This window comes from Leptinotarsa decemlineata, unplaced genomic scaffold (genome assembly GCF_025532065.1).
Source record: "Leptinotarsa decemlineata unplaced genomic scaffold, Ldec_3_MD MMD2_tig00026282_RagTag_RagTag, whole genome shotgun sequence".
In the NCBI taxonomy this organism is placed as follows: Eukaryota; Metazoa; Arthropoda; class Insecta; order Coleoptera; family Chrysomelidae; genus Leptinotarsa; species Leptinotarsa decemlineata.
The window spans coordinates 3,346,645-3,374,397 of NW_027412668.1; the positions used below are offsets into that span (position 1 = coordinate 3,346,645).

A 27,753-nucleotide genomic window follows, 5' to 3' on the forward strand; every position below is an offset into this window, starting at 1 on the left:
GTCTTACGCTGTTGATGTGTTTCAGGAAAGAGTCTAGTTCAGTATTCCTATGGTTTAATATCATGAAGGTGTCATCAACGTATCTCAACCAGACACGAGGTTTCTTGAGGGCTTCTTCAATGGCCAGAGTTTCAAACCACTCCATATATATGTTGGCTATAACCGGTGAAAGTGGCGATCCCATTGGCAGTCCCTTATCTTGTGTAAAGAATTCGTCCGTCAGTTGGAAATAGCAGTTTCGTACACAGCATCCTAGTAATTCCATAATTACTTCTATGGATAAATTCGTTCTAGCTTCCAGGTCCTCGTCTTCGGATAGCTTCCTCTATACGATTTGGAGTGCTTCTTCGACCGGAACGTTGGTGTGAAGGCTTTCCACGTCGGAGCTTATTAGTTGATCTTCCTGTTATCTTCCTAGTTTAGGAGGAAACTCAAAGAAGCCGCATACATGTTGCCCAACAACGTATTCAGCCAAGCTAGCGTAGAGATACGCAACATATGGAGACCTATCATTAAGCGAAAAATGACCAACTCCCGCCAAACGGTCATCTCTCACTAAACCGGTGAAGCGGAAAAGGAAAGCATTACTTGGTAATTTTCAGAGCCTTTGCATCCATCGTTACTGATCTTCTCGGCTGTGAGGAACGGGAAAAAAATCTTAGCCACCTCAAATAACCCCAACAAATATTATGCTTGAATGGAATAAGGTCGCTGAGTATGGCTTGGATCATATGTCATCATGAGTTTTTGCTTTCCATGCTTGGTCCAGTTGGTAACTTCTATGAAGTTATACAGGTTCGTATTCAGAGAGAGAAATTATTTAGCTTTTTGAACGTGATTTCATTTTGAATACCAATAACAAATGTTTACTGAAGAAGACCAACAGAAAATTCATTTCATTTTTAACGTTGATTTTGTGATCAGGACATACGATTTTGATGAATTTTAGGTTATTTACAATTTAACCGATCCAAATTGGACAATTGCTTGAGGAATGTGTGTTTTGTAGTAGTTGTCCTCGATTCAAGAACATACTGAATCACCACTAATCAAAAACGTTCGAATTCTCCAGTCTATATGCTCTTCAGCAGAATTACAACTTCATCTTTCCAAAATTTACCAATTTGGAAGATTCAATGAAAACTTCTATTATGTTTGAAAATTACTCCGGCAGTGAGTTAAAATCTTCAGAATTTTGGCATCCGAATGAGGGGTAGTCATTTTCAACAGTTCTTGTAGATTAAGAAACATTACATATAAAGTTTGTCAAGAATAGGAAAAAGTTTCAAAATCTTAATTTGAGACCACCTTATCTGTGCGCAGAAGACAGCAGTGGAAACGCCTACAGCCCAGTCAGTCGAATTTGTCTGTTGTGAAGTGAGAATCGCGGGTTAACCGAGTGTACAGTCCAAGCAGAAATAAAGCGCAAAGGGTACAAATTTGAGTATTGTGGAGCTGCTATGGCAACTGGCGTAAGTTTGAATGGTATACAAAAATTTCAAAGGAAATGAAATCGATGGAGAAGCCGCTGATTTTTTGACACCGAATATAAAAAAAATAAAGTCGCAGCTAAAACTAACTTAGACAGTTTTGATAAAGGATTGCTTCGAAGATTTATTATTAATTATTATACTGTCGATAAAAAGGTGCCAACTCATCGGCGCACACATCATGAATTTAAATCCGAAAATAACTATGCTGGTTCCTACGAAAGCTTGAGACAAGTTATGCAAGACACGGGATTCCGTTGGAGGAAAACGAAAAATAATCGAAAATTATCAATGGAAAAGCCAGATATCGTTCATTTAAGAACAAATTTTTTTGCGAAGTATGAAAAAATTTCGAGAAGAAAAGCAACCCATAATTTTCATGGAGGAAACCTATATTCATTCTTAGCATATCCACATAAAAACCTGGAATGACATGTGTGAAGTGAAGGTTTGCATAAACCAGTATCAAAACGGCAAAGACTAATAATAATGAATGCGGGCGGTGAAAATGGTTTTGTGAAAAATGCTTATTTGAAATTTAGATCAAATACGAAGTCAGGTGATTATCATAACGAGGTGAACTTCACGAATTATATGAAATGGCTACAGAAAATGCATATTCTTAATTTATCACCAAAGAGTGTCTTAGTGATAGACAAAGCTACCTATCACAACGTGCAGGTAAATAAGTCTCCTACTTTATGTAATAGAATGATCGAAATGATGGAATGGCTAAGGCAACGAAATATACCTTTTAGAGAAGATATGTTGAAAATTGATTTATATAGTCTAATTAAAATCCATGAACCGCGATGTAAAATCCACCCTCCATACCACCCTGATTTAAATCCTATAGAGTTAGTGTGGGAGTCTTTAAAGCAATATGTTGCACGAAGAAATGTAGATTTCAGCTTAAAGACCATGGAAAGACTATCTGATGAATTTTTTAGTAGTTTTCTGAAGCTGAGTGGAAAAAACGATGTGAGCATGCTCAAAGTTTTGAACAGTTTTTCATGGAAAAGGAACCAACATTAGATTTCATAGTAGACGACATGATAATCAACTTGCAAGAAGATAGTGACACTGAACCAGATTACATCAGTTCAGACCTTAGCGAAGATTTATCCTCCAAAGATTGAGATAAATTATTTTTTTATTAAAATTTTTGTCTTTTTTGCCTTTCATAATTTTTTGCTTTGTTTTGTTTCACTTGTAATGTTTACGTTCTTAATAATTTTCCGCCATGTTTTGCGTTTAATTTAAGTATAAAAAATGTACAGGGTTATTCACTATAAATTACCCACCCCTTTTCATCGTTATTATTGCCTACAGAAAAAAAAAGTTGAAAGTTGTGTGCTTATGACTAAATTTTGATGAAATGCTGTCATACATACAGAAGCGTGCAGATTTCAGGGGATACAAATTTTTTAAATATTTTTTTGAAATGGGACACCCAGTGTATTATTGAATTTTTGGTCTTTTTTTCCTGATTTCAAAAATATACCATATGTTACCCCTATCTTATTTTGAGTTATTAGAGGAAAATAATTTAAAATATTGAAAAATAGAAAACAAAAAATTTATTTAGGAAATTTTAATAACATGATAAGTCATAACAGATGTTCAATATGCCCACCATTATTGTCAATGCATAATTGATAACGTCTTTTTATATTTATAAGTGCATCGGAAATTGTTTCACTATTGACATTCAGATTCATTATTTCACGTCGAATCGTGTCTTTAATTAATTGAATATTATTATTATCGTTATTAACAATGTCTTTTAGAAATCCCCAGAAAATGAATCCATAGGGGTCAAGTCTGGACTGTTAGGTGGCCATTTAATGCTTCCATTATTTCCTATCCATATTGGGAATACATTATTCAAATGTTCTTGAACGCAAAATCGCAAAATTAATCGAATTCTCATGAAGCTGTTTATCCAATTCATTTTTTATTTTTTAGACCTACTATTCCCCCACAACGATGTTTTTACATCAGACTCCCCTTTCGGTCGATAGTTTTCTCACCTTGGCAGGTATTTTAACAGCCTACACCCTGATGAAGAGAAAAAAGATAAATGTGATTGAAAACTACGTACACAGATATTTCAGGTAAGAATCTGCTTCAGTAGCTTTCGATTACTCCAAGCGGTTAGTTATGAAATCCTTTGTAGCGGACCTAACCTGCGATTCTACTGTTCTACTGTATGAATATTTTAACTAATTGTACTAAGAATTTTTCTTTCATTCTCAACCCTCTTAAAAATTAGTAAGCACGCCCCCGATTTGCTGTCAACTGGGCTTACTTCTACTCTCAATCATTATTGGTTTTAGTATAGTAGGTAATTTTGGAAAATTTGTCTCAAAATAATACGAGAATGTTGACAAAAATGCCTGAAACACAAGATTAATATCAGTTTTATTCAAAACTTCAACCCAATTTTCATTACCGATGTTCACTTTGAATTAATTAAAACGCCTACGGTATTCTATTTTTGTTGGTTTCGACACTTCGCTCAACTGCATATCGCAAAATACTAGACTGTGATCGGATATATCATTATCAATGACACAACATGTTGTTTCCTCATATAAGTTAGTGAATATTTGATCAATTGTAGTGGCACTAATAGTGGTAACTCGTGTAGGCAACGATACTGTATATTTCAGATTATAACATTCTAAAACATCACAGATTTTGTTGAATGCTGGACTGAACCTATCATAACAATCTGCGTTGAAATCACCACATAGAAAGATATTCACATCTGATTCAAAAATTTCATCTAAAACGTTTTGAATGGTGTTTAAAAAAACATTCAAATCTCCCGATGGAGAACGATAGCAACACAGTATTATAGTTTTTCCTATACTCAAGTTACCAGAAATACCACAAATTTCTATGTCTTGTTCAACACAGTATAGACTTTCAGAGCTCACTTCTCCACTTTTCATTACCCAGTCGACCAATTAGAAGCTACCGCACGTACAGCGGGAAATTCAAACTACACGTGACTGATATGTGACAAGGGGGCTCAAGGGGAAGGTTCGAGGGGTGATGTGGAGTCCCAAGGGGACCCGAGTTGTGGGACGGAGTCCCAAGGGAGCCCAGACTCTTCTCTCCGATCTTTCTGTGCATCGATTACGTCACACGTTCCCCCATTCTCGTTTGTCATGAAAATTGTAAAAAGTTTATCGGTATGAGATTTGAACGCAGGTTGTCGGCGTGTGGTTTGAATTTTCCGCTGTACGCGCGGTAACTTCTAATTGGTCGACTGGGTATATAATGACGAAAAGTGAAGGAGTAAGCTCTGAGAGTCTAAGGCCCAATTCACACAGAATGGACGTCTGGCAGAGACGAGACGCGGACCTTTGTTCCTTTCGTGTGACGACCTGAGGTCCAAAAAGGTTCATAGCTATATTAGAAGACTGTCATTCTTGGCTCATTACGTCTGCTTAGGACACATAATTTTTGGACCCAATGAACACTTACCCCAAGGTGTGGGAGCCATAATACAACTTATCCATGATTCAACACCAGACAGCGCTGTTTTGATCCGCCATAGGTCTCATCAGTGGTACTGGGCGGAACCACAAATGCATTAGTGGACAATGGCATCTTCCCTTACGGAGACGCTATGGGAGCGACAGAGAACTATCTCTCTCCCTGAAAAGCTTTCGTTTTGAGATAAAATTGTAATAAACTCTGCTTAAATTATCTTTGTTAAGCCTAATTTGCTCATATTTTAACTCTTCAATGTATCTCTGCAGATTACCCCAGTTATAGGAATGGTTATTCTGATGTTAGCCACCCTATATACAAATGTCGGGGAAGGACCTTTTTGGGCAGAAACCTCCAGGGTTTCCAATTCTTGTAGAGACAATTGGTGGACCTTTTTTCTCTACATCGAGAATTACATTCCTGCGGAAAGTGTAGCTATAAAGTTCAGATAGTTTTTCTGTTATTTTATTGGTTTTTTTTAGTGTATCCCACAAGGTTGGTATCTAGGAGTTGATATGCAATGTTATATCGTAGCAGTCATAATTATGGTGTTTTTGAAGAAGTGGAGCAAAATGACGCTGATTGGTATGGGAGTATTGATTTTACTCAGTACCGTGGTTTCATTTTGGAACTGCTACATTAATAGGTGGGCAGTTGTAAGGGTTCATTTCACGTAAGTATTCACGTCTTAGACTAATTATCATCATTGAATAGAAAGCAATCACAACTAGAGTTCCAAGGCGGCGCCTTTGATCTCTATTCAGTTTTTTCCAATACCTTGATGATATATTTCGGTATAGATCTTGGTGCCGGCTTCGTCTAATATATACACATAAAGTTCTTCAGTTTCAGTACCACCCCAAAAATTCTGAAGATTTTCTAACTATATATCGTGGAATTGTAAAGTCATTCAACCCCAACACAACGAATTTTTTTGAGAAAAATGAAAATTCCCTGATTTTTTCAGCAGACCTATATCTCCACAAAAAATCTATAGAAATCAAACCGGGTAATCGAGGTGGCCATAGGATTACTCACCCCTTTTCCTATCCACGAGAGACTGTAATCGGTGTCGTCCTGCCTGTAGTAGAAATTACACGTCAAAAAATAAGACCTCTATAAGCACACAAAAGTTTCAACTGAGAATTATCGTTTGTGAGAAACCGACAGCTGGTCACTCCCCAGGTCTCAATATTGGTCTTCACATGGGTCTCAATATGCCTATCCCCAAGCGAATACTCGGGATCAGGTTCGAAACGTTTATTGACAAAGTTCGAAACGTTTATGGCAATGGCAATAAACCCTTGCGGGTTGCGATGGAGGGTCGAATAGACCTAACCTAAATTACAATAAAATTTGTCACAATCCAAGTCTTGATCTGAGTTATCATAGTGAAGTAAAGTGAATTATAGTGAAGGTTATCTAGGGAATTAATTATTGGTATTATTATTTGCAATGCAATTATTTCAGGTTAGTATTATATTATAATCATACTAGTGGGTGTTTTCGTGTTCCTTAGGCATTGCAGTTCTTGTTCCATGAGTGGTGTTATCCTGATGTAGTAGCTGGTCCGGGTGAGGTAGCTGGTGGTCAAGTTGGTGAGTTCAGGTACAGGTAGGCCTTGGTGGGTAGCGTTGGTGGTGAGAACAGGGGTATGACTTACAGAAACGTGATGTGCAATGTTGGGAGGAATACAGCTTAACAGTAATGATCTCCATGAATGACTCGTTTGTTGATGCAGTTGAGACGTTTTTTATTTCAATGGCTTCGCGTCTTAATCATCTTGGTCTGGAGAGTTTTTCAGTGGCAATTTTTTTTGGTGTTTTTTGTTGTGTGTCATGTTTCACGATGTTGTTTGAAGAGGGGTGAATTACGGACAGCCACACAATGATCTTAGACTCTTCTAATGGTCTGGCCGATGTAAGTTCTAGACGAGAGGATGATTTTAGTCCGTTTAGTTTCTTGGGTGTATTGTGGTCGTAGTGTGGTAGATCTGTGTAAGAGATAATTTAGAAAGGCATTGAGGTAGTCCATGGTATGAGTTGGTTTTTGGTAAACAGAGTGTGATAGGAAATTGTCGAATTTTGTGATGAGAACGTTCGGAATTGAAGTAAGACGTTCTATTAGAAAATCCCAAAGTAGTTCAAGTAGTTTTACTACTCTTTGATCATTTTTAGCTATTTTCGATCCATCTCTCAATATAAATTATTCCCGTTTGCAGGGCCAAAGCAGATGACTATAACTTTCATTACTATATCAAAACATATACAAGATGTGGCCCTTATCTCATTGGAATGATATGCGGATATATAATTTATAACCTTAAGACAAGTCCAAGAAAATATCAGCTAACAATGGTAAGTAGGTATTGTAAAATGTTGTGTTTTTTCATCCCACCTAATACTTACAGTAACTTCGTTCTGTAGTCAATTTATTTGAATATTATTTTTGGTCCGATGTTTATGCAGATCAACATTCATAAAAATGTAATTTCCCGACGCCTAGGCATACTACTTTTTTGAAGAACGTTCTAATATGTTCTAATTTCATTTCAGGGTAAGAAATTTCTCTACTGGATGATGTGCCTCACACTCCTAGCCACATGTATTTACTTGCCCTTGAGTTTGACTGACGATGACGATTCCATTTGGCAAAACGCTCTCTTTATTCCCGTCCACAGACTGGTATGGTCAGCATGTGTTTGCTCCATCGTTTTGATGTGTGTCACGGATAATGCAGGTATATTAGAACATTTCATGTCTCGCTTTTTTCACGGAAATGCTAATGAAACTTTTCAATTCATCAAAGCTAATAGTAATACCACAAGACCTCGAAATGTCATTACCAATACCATAAGAGCAAACTACTCATCCTGAGAACTGTTGGTTTTATCTATTGCTGGTTGCTGGTTGCACAAAATCTCTTTTTAGAAAGAGAAAGTGCCCGGTATCTCAGTTCTGTTAATGACCCTGGGTGGGCTAATAACCATACATCTTTTCAGCATAGATACACACACCTTAGGATAAGACTTTGTAAGGAGTACTCTTACCTCAACTGGTGACACCACCCTTTCTTCTGAAAGTTGATTTATCATATTTTCACCTTTTCGAAAATAGTTCGTGAACTATTAATTCTTGATCATATTTACATAACTCCATGGAGTCAACAAAAACATTGACTAAATAAATTTTGATACTTCCAATACTTCAGAGATCAAAATTGCGTATACAATCAAAACTTTCTGTTGTCTTTGTACGTCAAATATTGTAACTTTCTGAGTGCTTGTGAAAAAAATTGTTATACAAATTTTATGTACCCCCCTTTAAAGGGCTGTATCTTAACAAGGGATGCTCCAATGTAATTTCTTTATATGAAAGATCCTATTTTTTTTTCGATGAGGAATCACCTCTTCAAATGTTTTACATTTATTTAATTACACCCTGTATTCTTCAACGAAATCATATACGATCAAAATGATAATAGATAAACACAACACCATAATAGAACACACTACGGACCGCCCCGTTGATACATGACACGTAAGACAGTCTCGTGACAGACGGTACCCTGTCAATCAACACTTCATTTTAGTACCAACCTTTCATATCACAATGTTGCCAACCAATTCTAATCAATTCGTTCTGTACATGACATTCTTTTTTTTCAGATTTTGTGAATAGCTTTCTGTCAATGCCGATTTTCCAAGTGGTAGCCAGATTATCCTACTGTGCATACATCGTTCATAACTTTTGGATTTTAGCAAAAGTAATATCCTTGAAAACCGTGGTGAATTACTATGTACACCAAGTGGTAAGCATTTAGTTGGAACTGGTGTCCAGAAACAACACATTCGTAGTAGCTGTAGTAGCTGGGCTGAACTTTAAATGTATTTCTGGCCTCAACTATTTTTGATAATGTATTATAACTGTCGATTTTGAAGCTTGGCTCTGCAACTGACCGCCTCTAGGAGCCTCAATTATCTTTGAGTTCTCAATCAACTACATAGATGACATTTTTCTGAAAGATGTCATCGACCTCAGTCATTGTTTGCATTACAGAAATAAAGTAGATCCTGGATTAATAATGATAAGGGTTGCTTATCCCACAATAGTAGAAACGTTGAAAAACTAACATCTTTCTAAATATTATTGAAGGTTTAAGTGCTGAGCCATCAGATTCAAATTGCAAGCTATTTTTGGGGCTGAGGATCGAGGGGGTCATAATGAAGGCAGATGTCACACGTAGCCTGACAATTGGGACATCATAATGATGCCTCGATATGACTTTGGTCAGTTATTCAGGGCAGTCATATTTTCGACATTATCAACTAATTTTCCGAGGTATTATGACGAAAATATTGACTTGATAATTTGATAAGAAACAAAAATTGATCTGTTTCGAAAATTTGCAATAATATTATTGAACAATTCAAATCAAATCAATTTTATTTCTTTTTCTTATTGCTTATTTTTTGAAAACGAATACACAAATTTCAAACACATACAGACCCGTACAGGTGAGAATGTTGTAATTTTTGAAGAGATTACGATATGAGTAGTCACTGTTGACACCAGCTATACATCTTATGATTTTTTTTTGAGAAATAAAAACTTTCTGCGAGTGAGAAGAGTCTCCCCACAAACACGTGCATAATATGTATAAATTTATATTATGCACGTCCACTTGTGCATAATATAAATTTATCAGTTGCTGTGGACTCAACATTTCTAAACATATAGTAGATCGATGAGAGCTTAGAGCACAAAAACTGACAGTGTTCTTTCCAGTCCAAGCGGGAGTCAATGAAAATACCGAGAAATTTACAATCTTCATGGACGGATAACTGAGTGTTATTCAGGAATATATCTAAATTTTCATGTTCCTACTTTGTTGGGTGGAACAGTATTAAATTTGTTTTTTCAGCGTTGAAATACAGACGAATTTCATTAAACCAAGCAACTAGTTGTTTAAAGGTAGATTCACAAGTTTCTTTTAAGGTATCGAGATTTTTGTGAGATATAAGTAAAGAGGTATCATCAGCATAAATTGTAAGTCCTACGTTTGGAAACGATTTCGTTATTTCATTAATGTATATAATGAAGAGAACCGGGCCTACGACAGAGCCCTGCGGGACACCCATATCAATTCGAACCTCAGAAGATTTGATGTCCTGATGTCCTCGACTCAGGTCACAGAAAATGCCGTTCAGGCCAGTCTCTACTCACCTACACAGTAGATTAATGGACTGACACCAATCAGAAAACAACTACTTCCTTAGCTAATACCACGAAGGGCGTTGGGTTATATTCGACAGGTGTTAGTGCGGGATTTATCACAGAAGTAATTCCTGCATATGCTGTGGGCTATGCAACTGCTGGAATCGATTTTCAATTATTGGAACGGGCACTCTTGCAGACCAATTTCGTGCTATTTTGTCTCTCGTCGGTGCAAGGTAGTGTCCATCGTCATCATGAAGTCGATGATTTCCCATAATCGAAAATTGAATTAATTTCAGAGCATCATTTCTCGAACTACGCTAAAGCGAACAACAAGCATCATATTTGTCACCGCCCCATCTGATATAGAGCTAGTCTTTTTTTTTGGTACTTTGGGAGCTGTCTGACTTTTCCATTTAGTCCAAGTCTCCCGAAAACACTGCAGCCTCTTGGGCTTATTGCGTTTATTCTCCCATCTTCTCATGACACCCATTCCATCAGTCTCGTTCCCTGTACTAGTTTGTACAGGTTCCATGTTGGATGTTCGTCATATTCTTCTGGGCGTAATTTTGTACGTCCATATATTGCCTGCCTCCTGTGATTCAGTGCATCACATTCGCATAAGATGTGTAGTGGTGTATCTATCCCTTCGTTGCATAATCTGCAGCTGAGGTCTCCGTTGTACAGCCCCATTTTATTCAGGTGTCCTCTGAGCGGGCAATGGCCGGTTAGTAACCCTGTAATCATTCTGAGCCTGTCCCTACTATATTGAAGTAGTTCTTCGGTTCTTTTCTCGGACGGTTCCCTCATGAAGATTCTACTGTGTTGCCAGGTACTTTTGTCTAGTACTCTGTGTGCTTCTTATTGGTCCATGTCCTAATCTGGTTTCGTATCAATGATTTTGGTACCCCCAGAGCTGGTTCCGGACCTATATATAACTCTTTGGAGTCTATCAGGACATACGTGTCCCATTCATGTATTTTGTGCGCCTAGTGGTACAAATAGATCCCGTTTTTCCATTATACATAAATATATCAGTCTCTAAACACACACTATACAAGTATTTGTTTACAAGTGGTCACATAACCTCACAGTTTGCCGGTGAAGTCCGTCCAGCCAACACGTGCTTTGCGTTCCACTATATTCTGAAAAATTTGCAAGTGTGTTATTGCCCTAACTGTATTTATTGTGTCTGCTCTCTAAGGTTAGTAATAAGCAATGCACTAGTTTTCAATGATCGTGTTCTAATAAAAACCTGTTGAATTTCATTACTTTAGACTGTGGGACACCTATGTCCCACCAGGCATTTTGAACGGGACACATTTGTCCCGGTGGTTCTGTACAACAATGAGTAAAAGAATATTGACACAAAGAGAACTTGAAGAAGAAGCTAATACAATTATAGAAGATGGCTTGAGTGATGACGATTATGACCCATTTCGTTGTGAAGACTCATCAGATGAAAATTATTGTCCCTCAGAGAGCGATAATAGTGAAGATGATGAAAATTATTGTTTCTCAGAAAGCGACAATAACGAAGATGAAATTATCGCTGATGATATAAATAATGATGATGAAGTTAGTCAAGAAGGTAATGAGACAATCGGAAGTGGAAACGTAGTGGCACCAGATGGAGTAGTATTCTGGAGTAGCAACAGTCAACAATTTTCTCCCAGATTCTGTATACCTGACGAAGCAGCAGCTACTTCTTGCCTGCCGAGACAAATGAAGGAAGTTGAAATTTTCTTGAAGATTTTTCCTAGAAGCCTACTCATGCAGATTGCTGAATAGATCTAATCGATCAATATGCGGGCTTATACGACTTCGACAGAAGATCAAATAAGTGGTGGAAAATAGTTTTTTCAAACTCCTTATGATAGCTGCAAGAAATGCTCATATTCTCTACGATGATGTAAGACGCACAAAAACTTCATTCCTGCCATTCCTAATTACAATAGCAGAAGATTTGATTGCGTTGGGATGAAGTGGGGCAAGTGAGAAGAAAAAATCAGCAACATCTTTAGGGCGACCTAGTTCGAAAAAACGAAAACATCAAAATGTGGGCGATCATTTACTTATTGAGGGCCCCACAAGACGTCGCTGCTGCAGATGCGCACAGATGCAAAAAGAAGTGAGAACAAAAACAGTGGGACATATTAAACCCAGACTACTGGGTTTAATATGTCCCACCTAAAATTTCTAATGGGACACATATGTCCGGCCCTTAGCGTAAAAAGGGCGTAACCTGCATTCATAAAACTAACATTTCTTGATATAGTATCCACATTCACATAAAATTTGACCTCAGATATATCACAAGTATAAGAAAAATAAATCAGACTCCAAAGGATAAAGTTGATGATCCGCGTCTAGCGCATTCATCAGCTTTGTCATTACCTGTGATTCCTGAATGCCCTGGCACCCAGTACAAAGTTAGTTTGTTCCTGTTTGCTAGTTCATTCAGTTCTTCATGGCATTCCCAGACCAGTTTTGATGTCACCTTCGGGTTTGTCAGAGTCCCTAGTGCGCTCTTGCTGTCTGTGAAGATATTGATCCGCTCATTTCTTTGAGGGCTCAATTTAATAAGCCTTGCCCACTGCAAGACAGCATACACTTCCGCCTGAAAGACGGATGTGTATAGTCCTAGCAGCGAGATAGCTGCAGTTTAAATTTCTATCCGCTCGGTATATTCCAGCTAACGTTCCATGTTTGGTCTTCGATCCATCTGTATACCAGGTGTTTCTTCCAAACATGTTTTCGGGATTACTAATGGTCTTCCACTCTTCACGGCTTATGATTTTGGCCGTGAAGTTTGTGTTAAAGGTGTACTTCGGTGTCATGTGGTCCGTGCACATATTCAGTATATGCTCTTTCACTTGTTCCAAAATTTCAGTTTGGTCCGATCTTTTGTAATTCGGTTCCAGTCTGAATTGGCCCATCATGACCTCCCCCGTTATCACAAATTGTAAAGGAGGTAGATTCAGAAGTGTCTCCAATGCAGCTGTTGGGTAGTTCTCATCGCTCCCGTCATTCTTAAACATGCAAGTCTTTGCACCTTGCCTAGTTTGCTGATTGCGGTCGCCTGCTTCATCTTTGGCCACCAGACCAGAGATGCGTATGTTATCATGGGTTTAACCACCATCGTGTATACAGCCAGTATACAAGTAAGTCCTCTTACTGGACAGGACTCCTCCAGGAGAAGGAAATATTAAAAGCAGTTGTTGGTTTACAAATGGATCAAAAACACCTTCCGGTTCTGGTTTTTCCAGGTGTTTTTAGTCTCAGACCCAGGACAAAGATATCTACCTGCCTAGGAACTTATGCGACTGTATGTAAAGCGGAAATTTACGCTATTGAATCGTACGCGGTGAGATTAGATAAATCCAACCTCATATACAAGTCAATAAAAATATTCTCGTACAGTCAAGCAATGTCTAAGTTGGTAGCAAATTGCCAAAAACGACTCTCCTCGATAGGAAGACTTAACAGATTGTCTCTGGTCTGGATTCCTGGCCATACTGACCTGGAAGGCAATGAAGCTGCTGACTCCCTTGCAAAAGAGGGTGCTGCAAGCAGCTTCATCGGACCAGAACCTGTCATTGGCATCGCTTTAGGCTTTGCCAAACAAACATTGAACACCTGGATGGCAAGAAGATTTATGGACTTCTGGCAGAATCTTCCAGGATTGACTCACTCCGAGGCGTTTATTCACCCTTTGAAGCTTGATACCAAACAGTTGTTGGACAGTAGAGATGAACTACGATGTCTAACAGGCCTTCTTACAGGTCACTGTCATTTGAATTATCATATGGAGAGACTCGGACTGTCGGAAGACAGTGTGTGTCGCCTCTGCATATACAGCAGAGCATATACTTTGTGCCTGCCCCGCTGGGGACCGAATCAGGTTCTTTGAGTTCGGCAGATCCGTACTCTCACCATCTGACCTGGAAGACCACTCACCATACAAACTAATCGGCTTCGTTCGTTGGTCGAGTGTGAATAGGTGTAGTTGGAGATGAAAAACCAATGTGTTCGAGGTGCAAAGGAGAAAATGTACAAAGTCCTTATCAATCTATAAGTTTCCCCGTATTTTAGTAATTCATTTGAAAAGATTCTCTCCGACAGAAAGGTTCAGAGGCAAATTGAATGTTTCCATTGACTTTTCTTCAGATGGATTAGATATGAGCAGTTATGCAGCAGACAATGTGGCTAGTTGTCGTTATAATCTATATGCACTTTCAAATCACAGTGGGACTACTTACAACGGACATTACGCAGCATATTGCAGACACCCATATAGTGGCACGTGGCATGAATACAACGATTCACACGTGTTCTCAATTTCGCCAAAATCACTTGTGAGAAATGAGGCATATGTCCTCTTTTATGAACAGGAGGGAACGAAGCAGCACCTTTGATGTGATTTTTTTTCTTCTTTCTTTTTTTTATAATCATTATAATCATTATTTATTGTTCAAAATTGAAAATAAAAATGACTCAAAGAATAAATTGTATATAAACATATTCTGTAAGTAAATTTTTGTATTATTATTAAATGAGGTCACTCGGCCACTTGAAGTTGAACAGTCCTAATACAAAGTTATGAAACTATGTGTGGTGAAATTTTAAGAGCAGAAAAAATGCCGAAAAAAAAGGTTCCCCTCACAATGATCCCAACAAATGAATTATTACATTTTCTGAATTTTGGGTTCGAGTTCAGAAACACTCGGATAATTTTTTATATTTTTTCAGGTGGTCGACAGTTGGGGAACCACCGCAGTGTCACTACTGCTATCGTTCATTCTGAGTCTGATGTTTGAAATGCCCGCCCCAGAAATTGAAAAATATTGCATCAAATTCGTGAAAAAGATTTTCGCTGTATTGTCTTCAGCGATGGGTATCAAATCAAAAGCGTCAAATACCCTTTAGAGAAACAATTCTGTTTATGAGTTCCAAATTATATAGTGTTGATTTGAATAAATTAATTATTTTGAATTTGTTGTTTTATGTGCTTCGTTACTGTAGATGCTCAAAACAGAGTAGGATATGAATGAGTTTCGTTCAGTCGCGGTTTTGTACCAGTAACTAACTCTTTAATACTATTTTCCACCTTGTACTGAGCTGTCTAGAACATTCTAAATCCGTATGGGGTGATCATTGGGTTCATGTATCGATGCCCTAAGTACAAACATTTGAGAATAGGAAAGACAGAATTAATCGATGAAACTTATTAGGTTTGTTTTAGTCCTAGATTTGGAACTGTTAGAGAACTGTTCCGAATTGTTGCAGAATCAATGAGCAGAACTCACAGACAGATCAGTTCTGTAACAGTGATCTTATTTAGTTTTTTCAGTTGTTTCGTGAATGTAATCATAGTTATTGTCGATAATGATTGATGCTATTGTGATGCACTGTTTGGAACATTGGTATAGTAATGAATATTTCTGGAGTTTTTTCCCAACTCCATATCGTTTTTTTTACACCTCGACACGTGTTTCGATCACCCAGTGATCGTCTTCAAGAGGAAGATAAAACTAGAAACTACTCAAAACTAAAGCTATTTATGCTATTCAGGTACATCATACAGGTCGGTAATCAGTAATACCACCCATACAAGTGTACCACCCTAAATTAATTTTACAATTGGCCTTTCTATTATTTTACAATATGTTCTTATGTATGTTTAAATGTTACAGCTATATAAAGAACAATTTTCAGCTATACCGACAAAAAGATCTATCAAAGTGAGATATAAGGAACACATAGCACACTTAAAATATGGAAGACCTTAAAAATCAACAGTCGCCCATCATATTTTGCAACGAAACCATTCCATAGACTTCAGTTCTTTAATATTAGTTGGCAAGTTAACAACAACAGGCAACTAGATGCCTATGAGAGTGTAGAAAAAAGTAAACATAATAATATTATGAATAACGATAACGGACCAATACCAAATAGCATACTATATAGCTTGTTGAAATAATATTGTTGGGTTTACTGATTACTACAAAAAGACACATTGTAAATATGTATATTTAGATAGGCAATATTGTGAAACTAATTTTATATAGCTGAAAATTGTTTTATATATAGCTGTAACATTTAAACATACATAAGGACATATTGTAAAATAATAGAAAGGCCAATTGTGAAATTGATTTAGGGTGGTACACTTGTATGCGTGGTATTACTGATTACCTACCTGTATGATGTACCTGAATAGCATAGATAGCTTTAGTTTTGAGTAGTTTTTAGTTTTATCTTCCTCTTGAAGATGATCATTTGGTGATCGAAACACGTGTCACACGTGTCGAGGTGTAAAAATAACGATTTGGTGTTGGGAAAAAACTCCAGTAATATTTAACTTGACACATGTTTCGAATCACCAAGTTTAGTCTTCCCCTTGAAGATGATCACTTGGTGATCGAAACGCGTGTCGAGTTGTTGAAATAACGGTTTGGTGTTGGGAAAAAACTCCAGTACTATTGACGTTATTCAAAAAAAAAATGTTTCACATTTGTATACAACACAGATTACTCAACCGTGATGTCCAAAAGTAAACTATATTAATACGATGTCCAAAAAGTAAACTATGTATATTAATACGTGACAGCATTGAACGAAAGTAATTTTTGTGGAGGAAAATCAGTTTTTCATCGGATATTTTTACCTTTCAAAATCTGTAAAATATGAAAATAAAATCGTAATGTAAGTAACTTTTATTTAATAATATTGTCTAGCAAAAAAGAGCCGGGAAATAATACTTGACGTTTCGGAGGCTGAAATCTGCTTCGGTCTTCAAAAATTCACAAAATTGAAGTTAACATGCAGTTTTCTTCTGCTGATTCTTTGTAAAATCATAGTAATTTGTCTAATTAGACAGAGAAGTGACAGAATCACTTCCGCGACTAGTGTATCATTGCAAAAGCGAAGCCATGTGTGAAACATTTGTTTTCAGGTTTGTACAGTGTGTTTAAAAAACGAAATGAAATTAAAATTGTTCATATAAAAGTTATAACTAATTTGTAATATTCATTCTAATCGTATGTTGTAACTTTTTATGAAGATGCTCAAAACGGTTGCCTTGAACTTCTTGACATATGAACAGCCTATCCGATATTTCACACCAAACATTTTCGAACACAGTATCGTTAATATCTCTACAAATATTTATTATTCTATGACGTATATCCAATATTGAAGCAGGTTCAGTTTCGTACACCTTTTGCTTCAAATAGCCCCATAACAAAAGTCCAAAGGTGTGACATCTGGCAAGCGGGCTGGCCATTCTGTAGGACCTCGACGGCCAATCCAACGGGAAAAGTAGTATCCAAATAGTTTCCTACTTGTCTGGAGTAATGTGGTGGTGCTCCATCTTGTTGGAATACAATATCCATATCGAATTCATTAAGATTCGCTTCGACGATTTCAGTGATGAGAGGGTCAACAGTAGTTTCCAGCATATTCAAATACAGTTACCCTGTTGAATTTTGATCAATAAATAGAGATCCTACAATATGGTTTCCCAATATTTCTACCCAAACATTAATTTTTTCTGGATATTCGATATGTGTTTCCCGGAAAACGTGAGGGTTGGTGTCACTCCAATAACGGCAATTTTGTCTGTGAACATTGCCGTTTAAAAAAATTTACATTCGTCACTAAAACAAATATTGTGGAGATAGGTATGATGTCTTGCAATGGTTTCCGTCATGATTTCGCAGAATTCTGTTCTTAGATCAGGGTCATCTTCAGTTAATTGGTGCACCATTTTAATTTTGTAAGGATGATACCTATTCTTCTCTTCAAAAGTCTCCGAACAGGAGAAGGAGACACCTCACAAACATTCGCGACAGAATAAGTAGACTGTTCAGGATTTACTACCATCTCACCAATTATTTGCACTTGCTGTTCTTCCCGAATGAACGGATGACCTGGGGGCTTTTTGTTATGTACACTACCGGTAGTTGTGAATTTGGATACAAGTTTCCTCAAATATTTTCTACAGATAGGACGATTCGGAAAACGTTCACGGTCTCGTGAAAGTTACGCGTCGCACCGTGAATAAAAATCGCTTCAATTTTTTCAATGGACGAGAATTGTCCATTTTAGAGATTTGTTGATGTGGTACTTCTCTACTAGTAAAACCGAAAACTAAATGAGAATATTCTAACTGAACAATGATGTTTATTGTCGTACTGACATTTTTTGACGTTTTTATAAACAGAAAAATAACTTAACAAACTTTATCGGGTTGTTGGAATTGCCATATGGCAGGAAATTATTAACTGTTCCGCCATTTTGTAGTAGTTGAAGATATTGACTTCATATTCCAGGGATCTGAAGTATTCGTTAGGAGCTTCAAAATGATGTGTCACAAGAACCCCCTTTTCATTTAGATTTTTTCCAGATGGCGCCCAGACGCCATCTTGGAAGTTTTATCTGTCAATTTCACTTCAAAATAAAGTATTCATTTTTTTTCAGTTGACCCGTTCAAAAAATAAAAGCGGAGGACATTAAGGAAATGCACTGTATATCCTGCACGTCCATTTCTACATATATGTGAATGAATAGCCTTAACACAGAAAGAATAGATAAATAAAGATAATAAAATTAAAAATAAGTATAAGTGGGGACGGCAGATTTTTTGATTTGGCAAAATGATAGGAATTTGCGAGGTGACCCATATATTCTCTGCATCCGCTGTCCTTTCTATTCTGTCCACTGTACCATATCAAAATAGCCAGCTTCGAAATCTATTCTAAACTAAATTTAACTCGTCGTGTCATAATTCTCTCCACGTAAATAATTCGAAGAAAACTAGTCGTATCAGCAAGAGTAGCGAAATCCGCACAAAACCAAACGATAAGGATTAAGCATTTCCTCTGAAAGATATTTAATAGCTGGTAGGAAGAAACGTTTGTTACAGTCTAGAGAAGCGGGTGCCATGGCAAAGTCGACTGTTTTTATTTTGGCTGCAGGTCTGTGTTTGCATCTGAGCGGTGAGTCACCTTTGATTTATTTTAATCAAGCCACTACAAGCAGATGTATCAATTCTCAGATGCATTCTTGGAAAATTTAACTTTGAGCCCGATGTGGGAAACAATACAGGGTTAGTCCGCAGAGTTAGCACCATTTGGAAAACTTATTCATTTATATATTTATTTATTTATCGGTCAAGTACCTACACTACAGAATTATTATAAAATCCCAAATGGTACATCAAGAAAGTTTCAATTGTTGAAACCAGTCAAGCATTAGAGATCAGTTATGAACCCAACAAGTAAAATCCTTAATATAAACTATTGTAATTGCTTAAAAATAAATGAACCTATTTATTTTTCATCAGTCCAGTACACCACAAACTATTAATAAATACCGAGTGGAACATAAAAAAGAAAATATTAAAAAGACAAAAATAAGTGAAGACATTCAACACTAATGAATAATTAAATTATGAAACAAAAACGTAACTATGTCGAGTACATTACAGAATTGTAACAAAGTCCCAAATGTGCAAACAAACCCTAGACTCAAGTTATTACTTCATATTAAATAAAGGTATGCATTTTCATTTGTCAAGTAGTACATTAAGTTCAAATTCAATTAAAAAAAAAACATGTACGAATACTAGAATTAGTTATGATTATTAAAAGAAATAATAAACGACTATTCAGAAGTTTAATGAACAATCTCTTGATGAAGTCGACTGACTGCCATTTTTTTGAATTTCAATATGACAAATGAAAAAAATAAAATTCTGAAAAGTATGTATTGAAATTTTTTTGAAGCCTACAACTTATTGCCATCGAGCCACAGTTAGTCTTGTGGAATCGCAACCCAAATGAAAAAATGCGATTGCTTCTTAAGGATCTTGAGATTGTAGTGGAAGTTTATTATTTTATGAAGGAATAGAACCATTGCAAGTTTACGTCTGTCCTCAAGTGATAATAAATCTAATACAGATAGACTCATTTGCGAGGTAAATCCAAAGTAGGGTAGGCCAAGTTTCCAAATTATATATTTAGAAAAGCGATTTTGCACTTTTTCAAGCCTCTCTTTATGACAAGAATAAAGAGGACACCGAATTACACTATTATATTCCAAAATACTTCGAACCAGTGAAAAGTATAATGTCTTTATAGCATCATATTCTGTAATATGACGGGTATTCCTTTTGAATACTCCGAGCATTCTGAATGCTTTATCACAGATATTATTGACATGATCAATAAAGCTTAGATCTTTATCGTAAGTAATTCCCAAATCGTATAAGCTTTTGATAGTTTGAAGAGTTGCATCATTAATGGAGTAGTTTTCAATGACAGGCTGTCTTATTCTATAAAATCTCAACACATTACATTTCTTAATGTCAACTTTTAGACAATTAGTATCACAGTAGGTACAAAAGCTATCTAGGTCATTCTGAATACATTCAATATCATTGGTAGATTGCACTGTTTCGAAAAACTCAAGATCGTCCGCATACAGTGGGATGTTACAGTGTTTAAACACTGATTTAACATCATTAATAAAGAGTAGAAATAATATAGGACCAATGTGCGAACCTTGCGGAACCCCTGAAGTCACATGAATAGAAGAGGACCTAACACGCTACCTTGCGGTACACCACACTCGTTTATAATTTTATCTTCAGAAATTATAAACGAGTATGGTGTACCGCAAGGTAGCGTGTTAGGTCCTCTTCTATTTTTATTGTATATCGATGATATTTCATTTATAATTGATAGATGCTTTGTTCATCTGTTTGCAGATGATACTTTAATATATTATGCATCAAATGATCTGCTTGATATAATTATTGTAATAAATGAGACACTAAAATTTGTATATAACTGGTGCTGCTTCAACTCGTTAAAAATTAATAAAAATAAAACAAAATTCATGATTATAGGAAATGACAAGCAGTACCATGACTTCAAAAAATATAATTACAATATTAAAATATCAAATGATAAAATTGAGTTAGTAAGAAAAATTAAATATTTGGGTGTAATTGTAGATAATAGAATGTTTTTAAGAAACATGCTTCATATATTATTAAAACAATGGCATTCAAAATTAATTACTTAAGTAGGCAATCTAAGCACTTAAACCAATGGTCGCTTTTACTTTTGTATAATAGCTTGATTTTACCTCATTTTACTTATTGTGGAACCATCTTGTACTTACTAAACCAAAATGAAATTGGAAGACTTCAGAAACTTCAAAATAGAGGAATGAGAGTAATATTATCTTGTGATAGAAGAACACATATAACATAAATGTTGAATACATTAAAATGGTTATCAGTAAAAATTACTTTCGTTATTTGGCATTAATATTTATTCTTAAAATTGAAACTGGTGATGTTCCTGTATATCTACGTGACAAATTAACGTATAACTTTGAATATCATGAATACAATACAAGTCGCAATAACTTTCATATACGTCAGACTAGTAATGTCAATTCAAATAATACAGTTTTCATTAAAGGAGTTCAAGCATTCAACGAACTACCGGAGGATATTAAGAATGCTACCTCTCTAAATATATTTAAAAGAAAATAAAAAGTGCACCTTTCAGACCTACAAAGTGTTTAGTATAGGAACCTGCTAATACAGTTTTTTTTCTTCTTTTTATTTTATTTATTGTGCTGTTTTTATTTATATGTTTCAATGTACATGATTTTAAATTTTAAATTTTAATTGTGACATTTAAATTTTTAACCTATAGATTAAGACTAATATTGTAACTGCATTAGCTTGTGCTAAATAAACGATACATATATGAATTGTTTCTGACACACTGTCAGCTATCCTCACATTCTGCGATCTACCGGAAAGGTAGGATTCAATAAATTTCAAGTACCTGCCCGTTATTCCAAGATTATTAAGTTTTAAAATTAATAGTTCATGACAAACTGAATCGAAGGCTTTAGCAAGGTCCGTGTAGATAACATCAACTTGGAACCCTTGCTCAAGCTTATTTGTGATGAAGTTTTGGTAGACAGCCAAATTGGTGGCAGTAGACCTTCCCTGTAGAATCCATGTTGTTCATCTATTATGACGTGTTTGGAATTATTGAATATTTCATCCGTAATTAAAGATTCAAATACTTTGGGAATACAAGAAATTTTCGATACCATATAATTTTGAATACCATTTCTGTTTCCACTTTTGAATAATATTTAATACTTATTAAGAGTTATTCTTGGTCAAAGTTTGTGCATCCTTTAAAACTGCACCAACAAAATATAGTAAAACACACGTAATATACGAGGAGCCTTCAAAAATTTGATTTTTAGACAAGAGTACCCTTATTTTGAAAAATTTCGGGAAATATTAATATAAAAAAAACATCTAGATTTCAAGTCATGGCCATTGAAGTTTTATTTTTTCACCCTTTTTTTATGGATGGAAATTGAGAAAAAAATGCTAAAACGAAAAATAGATAAGTTCCTGTACACGACAGTTCATTAAAAAAGCATATTATCAACAAATTATCCAATTATTGTCAATTTTATGAACAATAAAATTCTTTGGTGCAAAGTTATTTTTATTAGTTTTATTTTTTGAACGGATCAACTCAAAAAATTGAAATTCGGGATGATAAAATTAATATCTAAATGCTTTATTCTGAAGTGAAATTGACAGATAAAACTTTCAAGATGGCGACTGGACGCCATCTGGAAAGAGGAGTCACAAACACATCATTTTGAAGACATATGAAGTCAATATCTTCACCTACTACAAAATGGCGGGACATTTAATAATTTCCTGAAGACAAACACATTATTACGGGTATTTTTTGAAATATTCCATTTTATCTGCCATACGAACCGTCAATTCTACAGCACACTATTTCGCAGCCGGTTCATTTCTATGTATTAGTTTTTTTAGCCTTTGTGAAGTGCACAATATTGTTTACTTCGTCTATAACTACTGTAGAGATAATTGATAGTGAAGTTCAGGTAATGCATGAATATATGGGTAGAAAATAAAAAATGATGGAAAACAACACATGTTTCCCTATACGATAGATTCTTATTTGTATAGGTTTATTAACTACTCAAACGCTCATAGTCAACTCATTTTACAGATGCAACTATCTGCAAACCTCTTTCAACTTCCGCATAGACTGCAACAGCTGCACATGTAGCGAAAATGGAATGAAATACTCCTGTTCGAACTACGTATGCCCACCACCAAAGGTAGGAATCCGGTAGACTATAATATTTGATCACGAGTTTATCGTACATCTAAAAAAGAACTATCAGAAGCTAAATAACAAAAGATGGTACCTCAGTTAAGCTTGTTAAACTACCATTTCGCAATTGTACATGAGTTAACTGTAATTCTTTATTATTTGATAAAAAACATAAAAACTATTGCTCTGAGCAACAAATTTTCAGAAAGGCTCTGCTTGCGAGATGAAAATAATACAACCAATTATTATAAATGATATTTAATCCTATAATGCATGTATTGTGTATCCAAAATACACACATCGGAAAAGTCTAGGGATATTTTTATAACATACTAAATATCATAAAAATAAATGCATGAGGTCGTTTAATTTCGATTAAGTTGGTACACTCGACCACCCTGTAGATTTCTATGGGTTGAACAAAGCCTGCAAAAACGGTAACTAATCTTTTATCAAGTTTTTTACAAACTGTAGGTTTTCGGCTAAAATGAATAATCTGAAAGTGTCGAGTTTGTACATTCTATGCAGTTCTTGCTCAGCAATTAAACTGGAAATATTGTGCTTTAACATGGAACGCCATCACTTACCATTGGCTGAGATGAATAGAGCTGTAGGGCTTCTTCAAGGTGGCATGCGACAAAATGATGTAGCTCTTCGTTTGAGGGCCTCCCAAAGTGTTATCAGTCGATTGTGGCGGCGTTTCCGTGAAAGTGGCAGTCCAGCCAAACAACATCCAGGGCGAGGACGCGCTACAACTGCAGTTCAAGACCGATTTTTGGTCTTAACCGCAAGAAGACAACCGACAATCACAGCACCTGAGTTGGTTAACGTGTTTGCAGCAGACGCACCAGGTAACCATTGGTCGTGATACTGTCAGAAATCGACTGCATGAAGCAGATCTCCACAACAGAAGGCCACTTAGATGTCCACCTTTGTCGAGAGGCAATCGCGGTAGAAGATTAGAGTGGTGTCAAGAACATCAAAACTGGGATGCAAATGATTGGGCAACAGTTTTGTTTACAGACGAATCCAGATTTGGATTTCATCCAGATTCTCGTCGAGTAAGACTGTGGAGACGACCTGGAAATAATGAACGTTTGAGACACGTCCAGGAAGTCCACACATACAGAGGTGATACAGTAATGCTATGGGGCGGAATCATGATCGGCGGCAGAACCGATCTCGTTTTTCCAAATCGCTCCCTCACAGCTCGACAGTACCTCGACACCATTCTTCTACCTATCATCCGTCCGTTTGCTGGTGCTGTTGGTGAAGACTTCCACCTAATGCACGATAATGCTCGTCCATATGTCGCGCGTCTAGTGACTGACTGGCTCACCAACGAAGGAGTTGATGTATTGCCATGGCCAGCACAATCATCGGACCTGAATCCCATCGAGCATGTGTGGGACATGCTTCAACGAAGAATTACTCCGCATATGGGGAACATTCACACAACGTTTCAATTGAGAGAGCTTTTAATCGCTGAATGGGCAAATGTACCTCAACAAGACATTGACAATCTCATTTTGTCGATGCACGATAGATATAGGGCCGTAATAAACCAGCGTGGAGGCCATACTTTGTACTGATTCCAATTTTTTTGTATTATGATTTGTTCGGGGTGCCAAAGAAAAGCCATATTTTTTTTTTAGTTTTGCTTGTATGCGCACTCAGTATTTTTGACCATTTAATAAATTTTGTTGTAAGTTACATTCGTTTAATAATCACCCGTCAACTTTTTTCCCTAAAGCGATCTAAAAAAATTATTGCCATTTTTAAAAATATCCCTAGACTTTTCCGATGTGTGTATTTTAATATTATATACGACAAATATCGTCTTGCTCTGTTCGTCAAAAAGAACTACATCAGGCTAATTACCTTGCATGAACATTTTCATCAGTTGGGACTTCCATTGTCTAATATGATATAAATTGATTTGAAATCCCTGAAAGAATCTGTAAAAAAATTTTAAAAAGATTAGTTCAGGTGTTGCTACAATTTCTGGTCTTCCACCACCGCTGTATGTGATATGGGTATTAGAAGTTTCTTTTTAGAACTGTCGATACTGTTTTTGAGCTGACTTCCAGCTGCAGTGCTTTCTGGTACTGTTTGAAGGATCTTTTTCTATCGCATCTAGTACATATAGCTTCTTCTAGTTCAGGGGTTGCTACAGTTTCTGCTCTTCCATCACCGCTGTATGTGATATGGGTATTAGAAGTTTCTTTTTAGAGCTGCCCATACTGTTTTTGGGCCGACTTTCAGCTGCAGTGCAATCTTCATGGTACTATTTGAAAGATCTTCTTCTATCACATCAAGCATAGCTTCTTCTAGTTCAGGTGTTGCTATAGTTTCTGATCTTCCACCACCGCTGTATATGATATGGGTATTGGAAGTTTCTTTTTACAACTGTCGATATTGTTTTTGAGCTGACTTCCAGCTGCAGTGCAATCTTTCTGGTACTGTTTGAAGGATCTTTTTCTATCGCATCAAGTATAGCTTCTTCTAGTTCAGGTGTTGCTATAGTTTCTGATCTTCCACCACCGCTGTATGTGATATGGGTATTAGAAGTTTCTTTTTAGAACTGTCGATAATGTTTTTGAGCTGACTTCCAGCTGCAGTGCAATCATTCTGGTACTATTTGAAGGATCTTCTTCTATCGCATCAAGTATAGCTCTTCTAGTTCAGATGTTGCTACAGTTTCTGGTCTTCCACCACCGCTGTATGTGATATGGGTATTAGAAGTTCCGTTTTAGAACTGTCGATACTGTTTTTGAGCTGACTTCCAGCTGCAGTGCAATCATTCTGGGACTATTTGCAGGATCTTCTTCTATCGCATCAAATATAGCTTCTTCTAGTTCAGGTGTTGCTACAGTTTCCGGTCTTCCACCACCTGCATTTTTATTAAAACTTCCAGTTTCACATAATCTTGAATGTAGCATTCCAAATGTCTGAATGTTTTAGCACCTGGAATTACTCTGTTAAGATATCTGTACTGGTAAATTCTCCGTGCTTCTTCCGCATTTCCATTTGCTTATCCATAAATAAAGTGCATGTCAGCCATTTCAGCGTTAGTAAAATGATTTATAATGGAATCACCGCTGATTGACAACTCTGACTTTCACTGATATGACACACACTATCACTGTCAGCTGGTCTCCAAAGCAGGAGTTCATGATATGCAAAGTGGCTTCACTGAAAAAATCCACTGGACTTGATAATTTAAATCTAGTTAGTGCTAAATAAGCGCCTTATTACTTCAAATAACTGTAGCAAATTTCAAGCAAATCGGTGTAAGGATATTTTATAAATACTGTTTTTTAAACTTCAACGCCCTCTATCTCAGAAACGAAGCAGCTTCGGACATATGTTCATAAGAACTTTTTTTACTAAAACGACCTAAGCCTATAATCAAATTGAGAAGTTAGCCGTCTTGCAAAAAAATTATTATATTGCTTGCCACATAATTGTTTTTGCACACATCTTCTTTTCTTTACAGTATGAAGATAAGTACGACATAGTGATAACCAAAGAAGGCTACAAACTGTTAGTACCCAAAAGTACCAATAAAGTCGCTTCGGATGACGACGAGTTAACTCTCACCAGAAGTCGCAGGTATCAGAAAAGTCTGAAAGGTTACCCATATATTAACGATGAAATACCGTCCAGCAAAGAGTTAGATAACAGCATTTACGGCGAAGATAACAATGACATTGACGGAACAGAGAACGACTTTGAAGAGAGAGCCAACAATCATATCGATAAGAGACCATACAGAAATCGTTTTGAGAAAAAGAAATATACCGACAAAATTTATGACAGTGACGATGAAAACAGTGACCTGACGTTCGAAGAAAGTGATGCGAATGAAGATGCAGAACGCTTAAGTGAAGAGGATGACAGTGACGAGTACAACGGAAAAAAATGATGCAAGTGAAGATGCAGAACAGTCAAGCGAAGATGACGACAGTGACGAGATTGATGAGAACAACGATGATGAAAGTAAAATAAAAAAATTCTGGAGACAGGCGAGGAGAACGCGCGTATAGAGGTTGAATTTCAGTAGTTGTAGAATACAAGACGAAATTTCTGGTGAATATTTTTGGTCAAAGGTAAAAAGACGTAGAGTCACTGTAGTTCAACTTGACCATCTCATCGATAGCTTGTAACAAGTTGAAAGTAAAACAATTTCGCTCAAAAATTATCCTACTATATCTTAATATTTATAAGGCTGGGACTTTATATTAGTTTCGATTACTTAATATTTTCTAGTTGATAGAAATTTTGTAGTTCAGCTTCTATTTTCATAAAGTTTTTATGATCTGA

The 27,753-nt window shown here is 36.3% G+C and overlaps 2 protein-coding genes across 2 annotated transcripts; both read left to right on the top strand.

Moving 5' to 3' along the window:
- The first annotated feature begins 4,787 nt into the window (after positions 1 to 4,787).
- On the top strand, positions 4,788 to 15,208 carry LOC111508201 (O-acyltransferase like protein). The gene is made up of 6 exons (XM_023163638.2): positions 4,788 to 5,428; positions 5,480 to 5,670; positions 7,219 to 7,354; positions 7,553 to 7,736; positions 8,665 to 8,807; positions 14,966 to 15,208. Exons 1-6 carry the CDS (start codon positions 5,285 to 5,287, stop codon positions 15,140 to 15,142), a joined length of 975 nt encoding a protein of 324 aa, XP_023019406.2. The 5' UTR covers positions 4,788 to 5,284; the 3' UTR covers positions 15,143 to 15,208.
- Positions 15,209 to 19,061: 3,853 nt separating this feature from the next.
- On the top strand, positions 19,062 to 27,753 carry LOC111508215 (uncharacterized). The gene is made up of 3 exons (XM_023163654.2): positions 19,062 to 19,218; positions 23,320 to 23,431; positions 26,927 to 27,753. Exons 2-3 carry the CDS (start codon positions 23,390 to 23,392, stop codon positions 27,353 to 27,355), a joined length of 471 nt encoding a protein of 156 aa, XP_023019422.2. The 5' UTR covers positions 19,062 to 19,218; positions 23,320 to 23,389; the 3' UTR covers positions 27,356 to 27,753.

Excerpts from the sequence above, each read along its gene's own strand:
- LOC111508201 (XM_023163638.2), top strand. The coding sequence starts at position 5,285 with ATGGTTATTCTGATGTTAGCCACCCTATATACAAATGTCGGGGAAGGA. Across the intron at positions 5,429-5,479 it reads ATTACATTCCTGCGGAAAGT|TGTATCCCACAAGGTTGGTA; the intron begins GTAGCTATAAAG and ends GGTTTTTTTTAG. Across the intron at positions 8,808-14,965 it reads ATTACTATGTACACCAAGTG|GTGGTCGACAGTTGGGGAAC; the intron begins GTAAGCATTTAG and ends ATATTTTTTCAG.
- LOC111508215 (XM_023163654.2), top strand. The coding sequence starts at position 23,390 with ATGAAATACTCCTGTTCGAACTACGTATGCCCACCACCAAAG. Across the intron at positions 23,432-26,926 it reads ACGTATGCCCACCACCAAAG|TATGAAGATAAGTACGACAT; the intron begins GTAGGAATCCGG and ends TTTTCTTTACAG.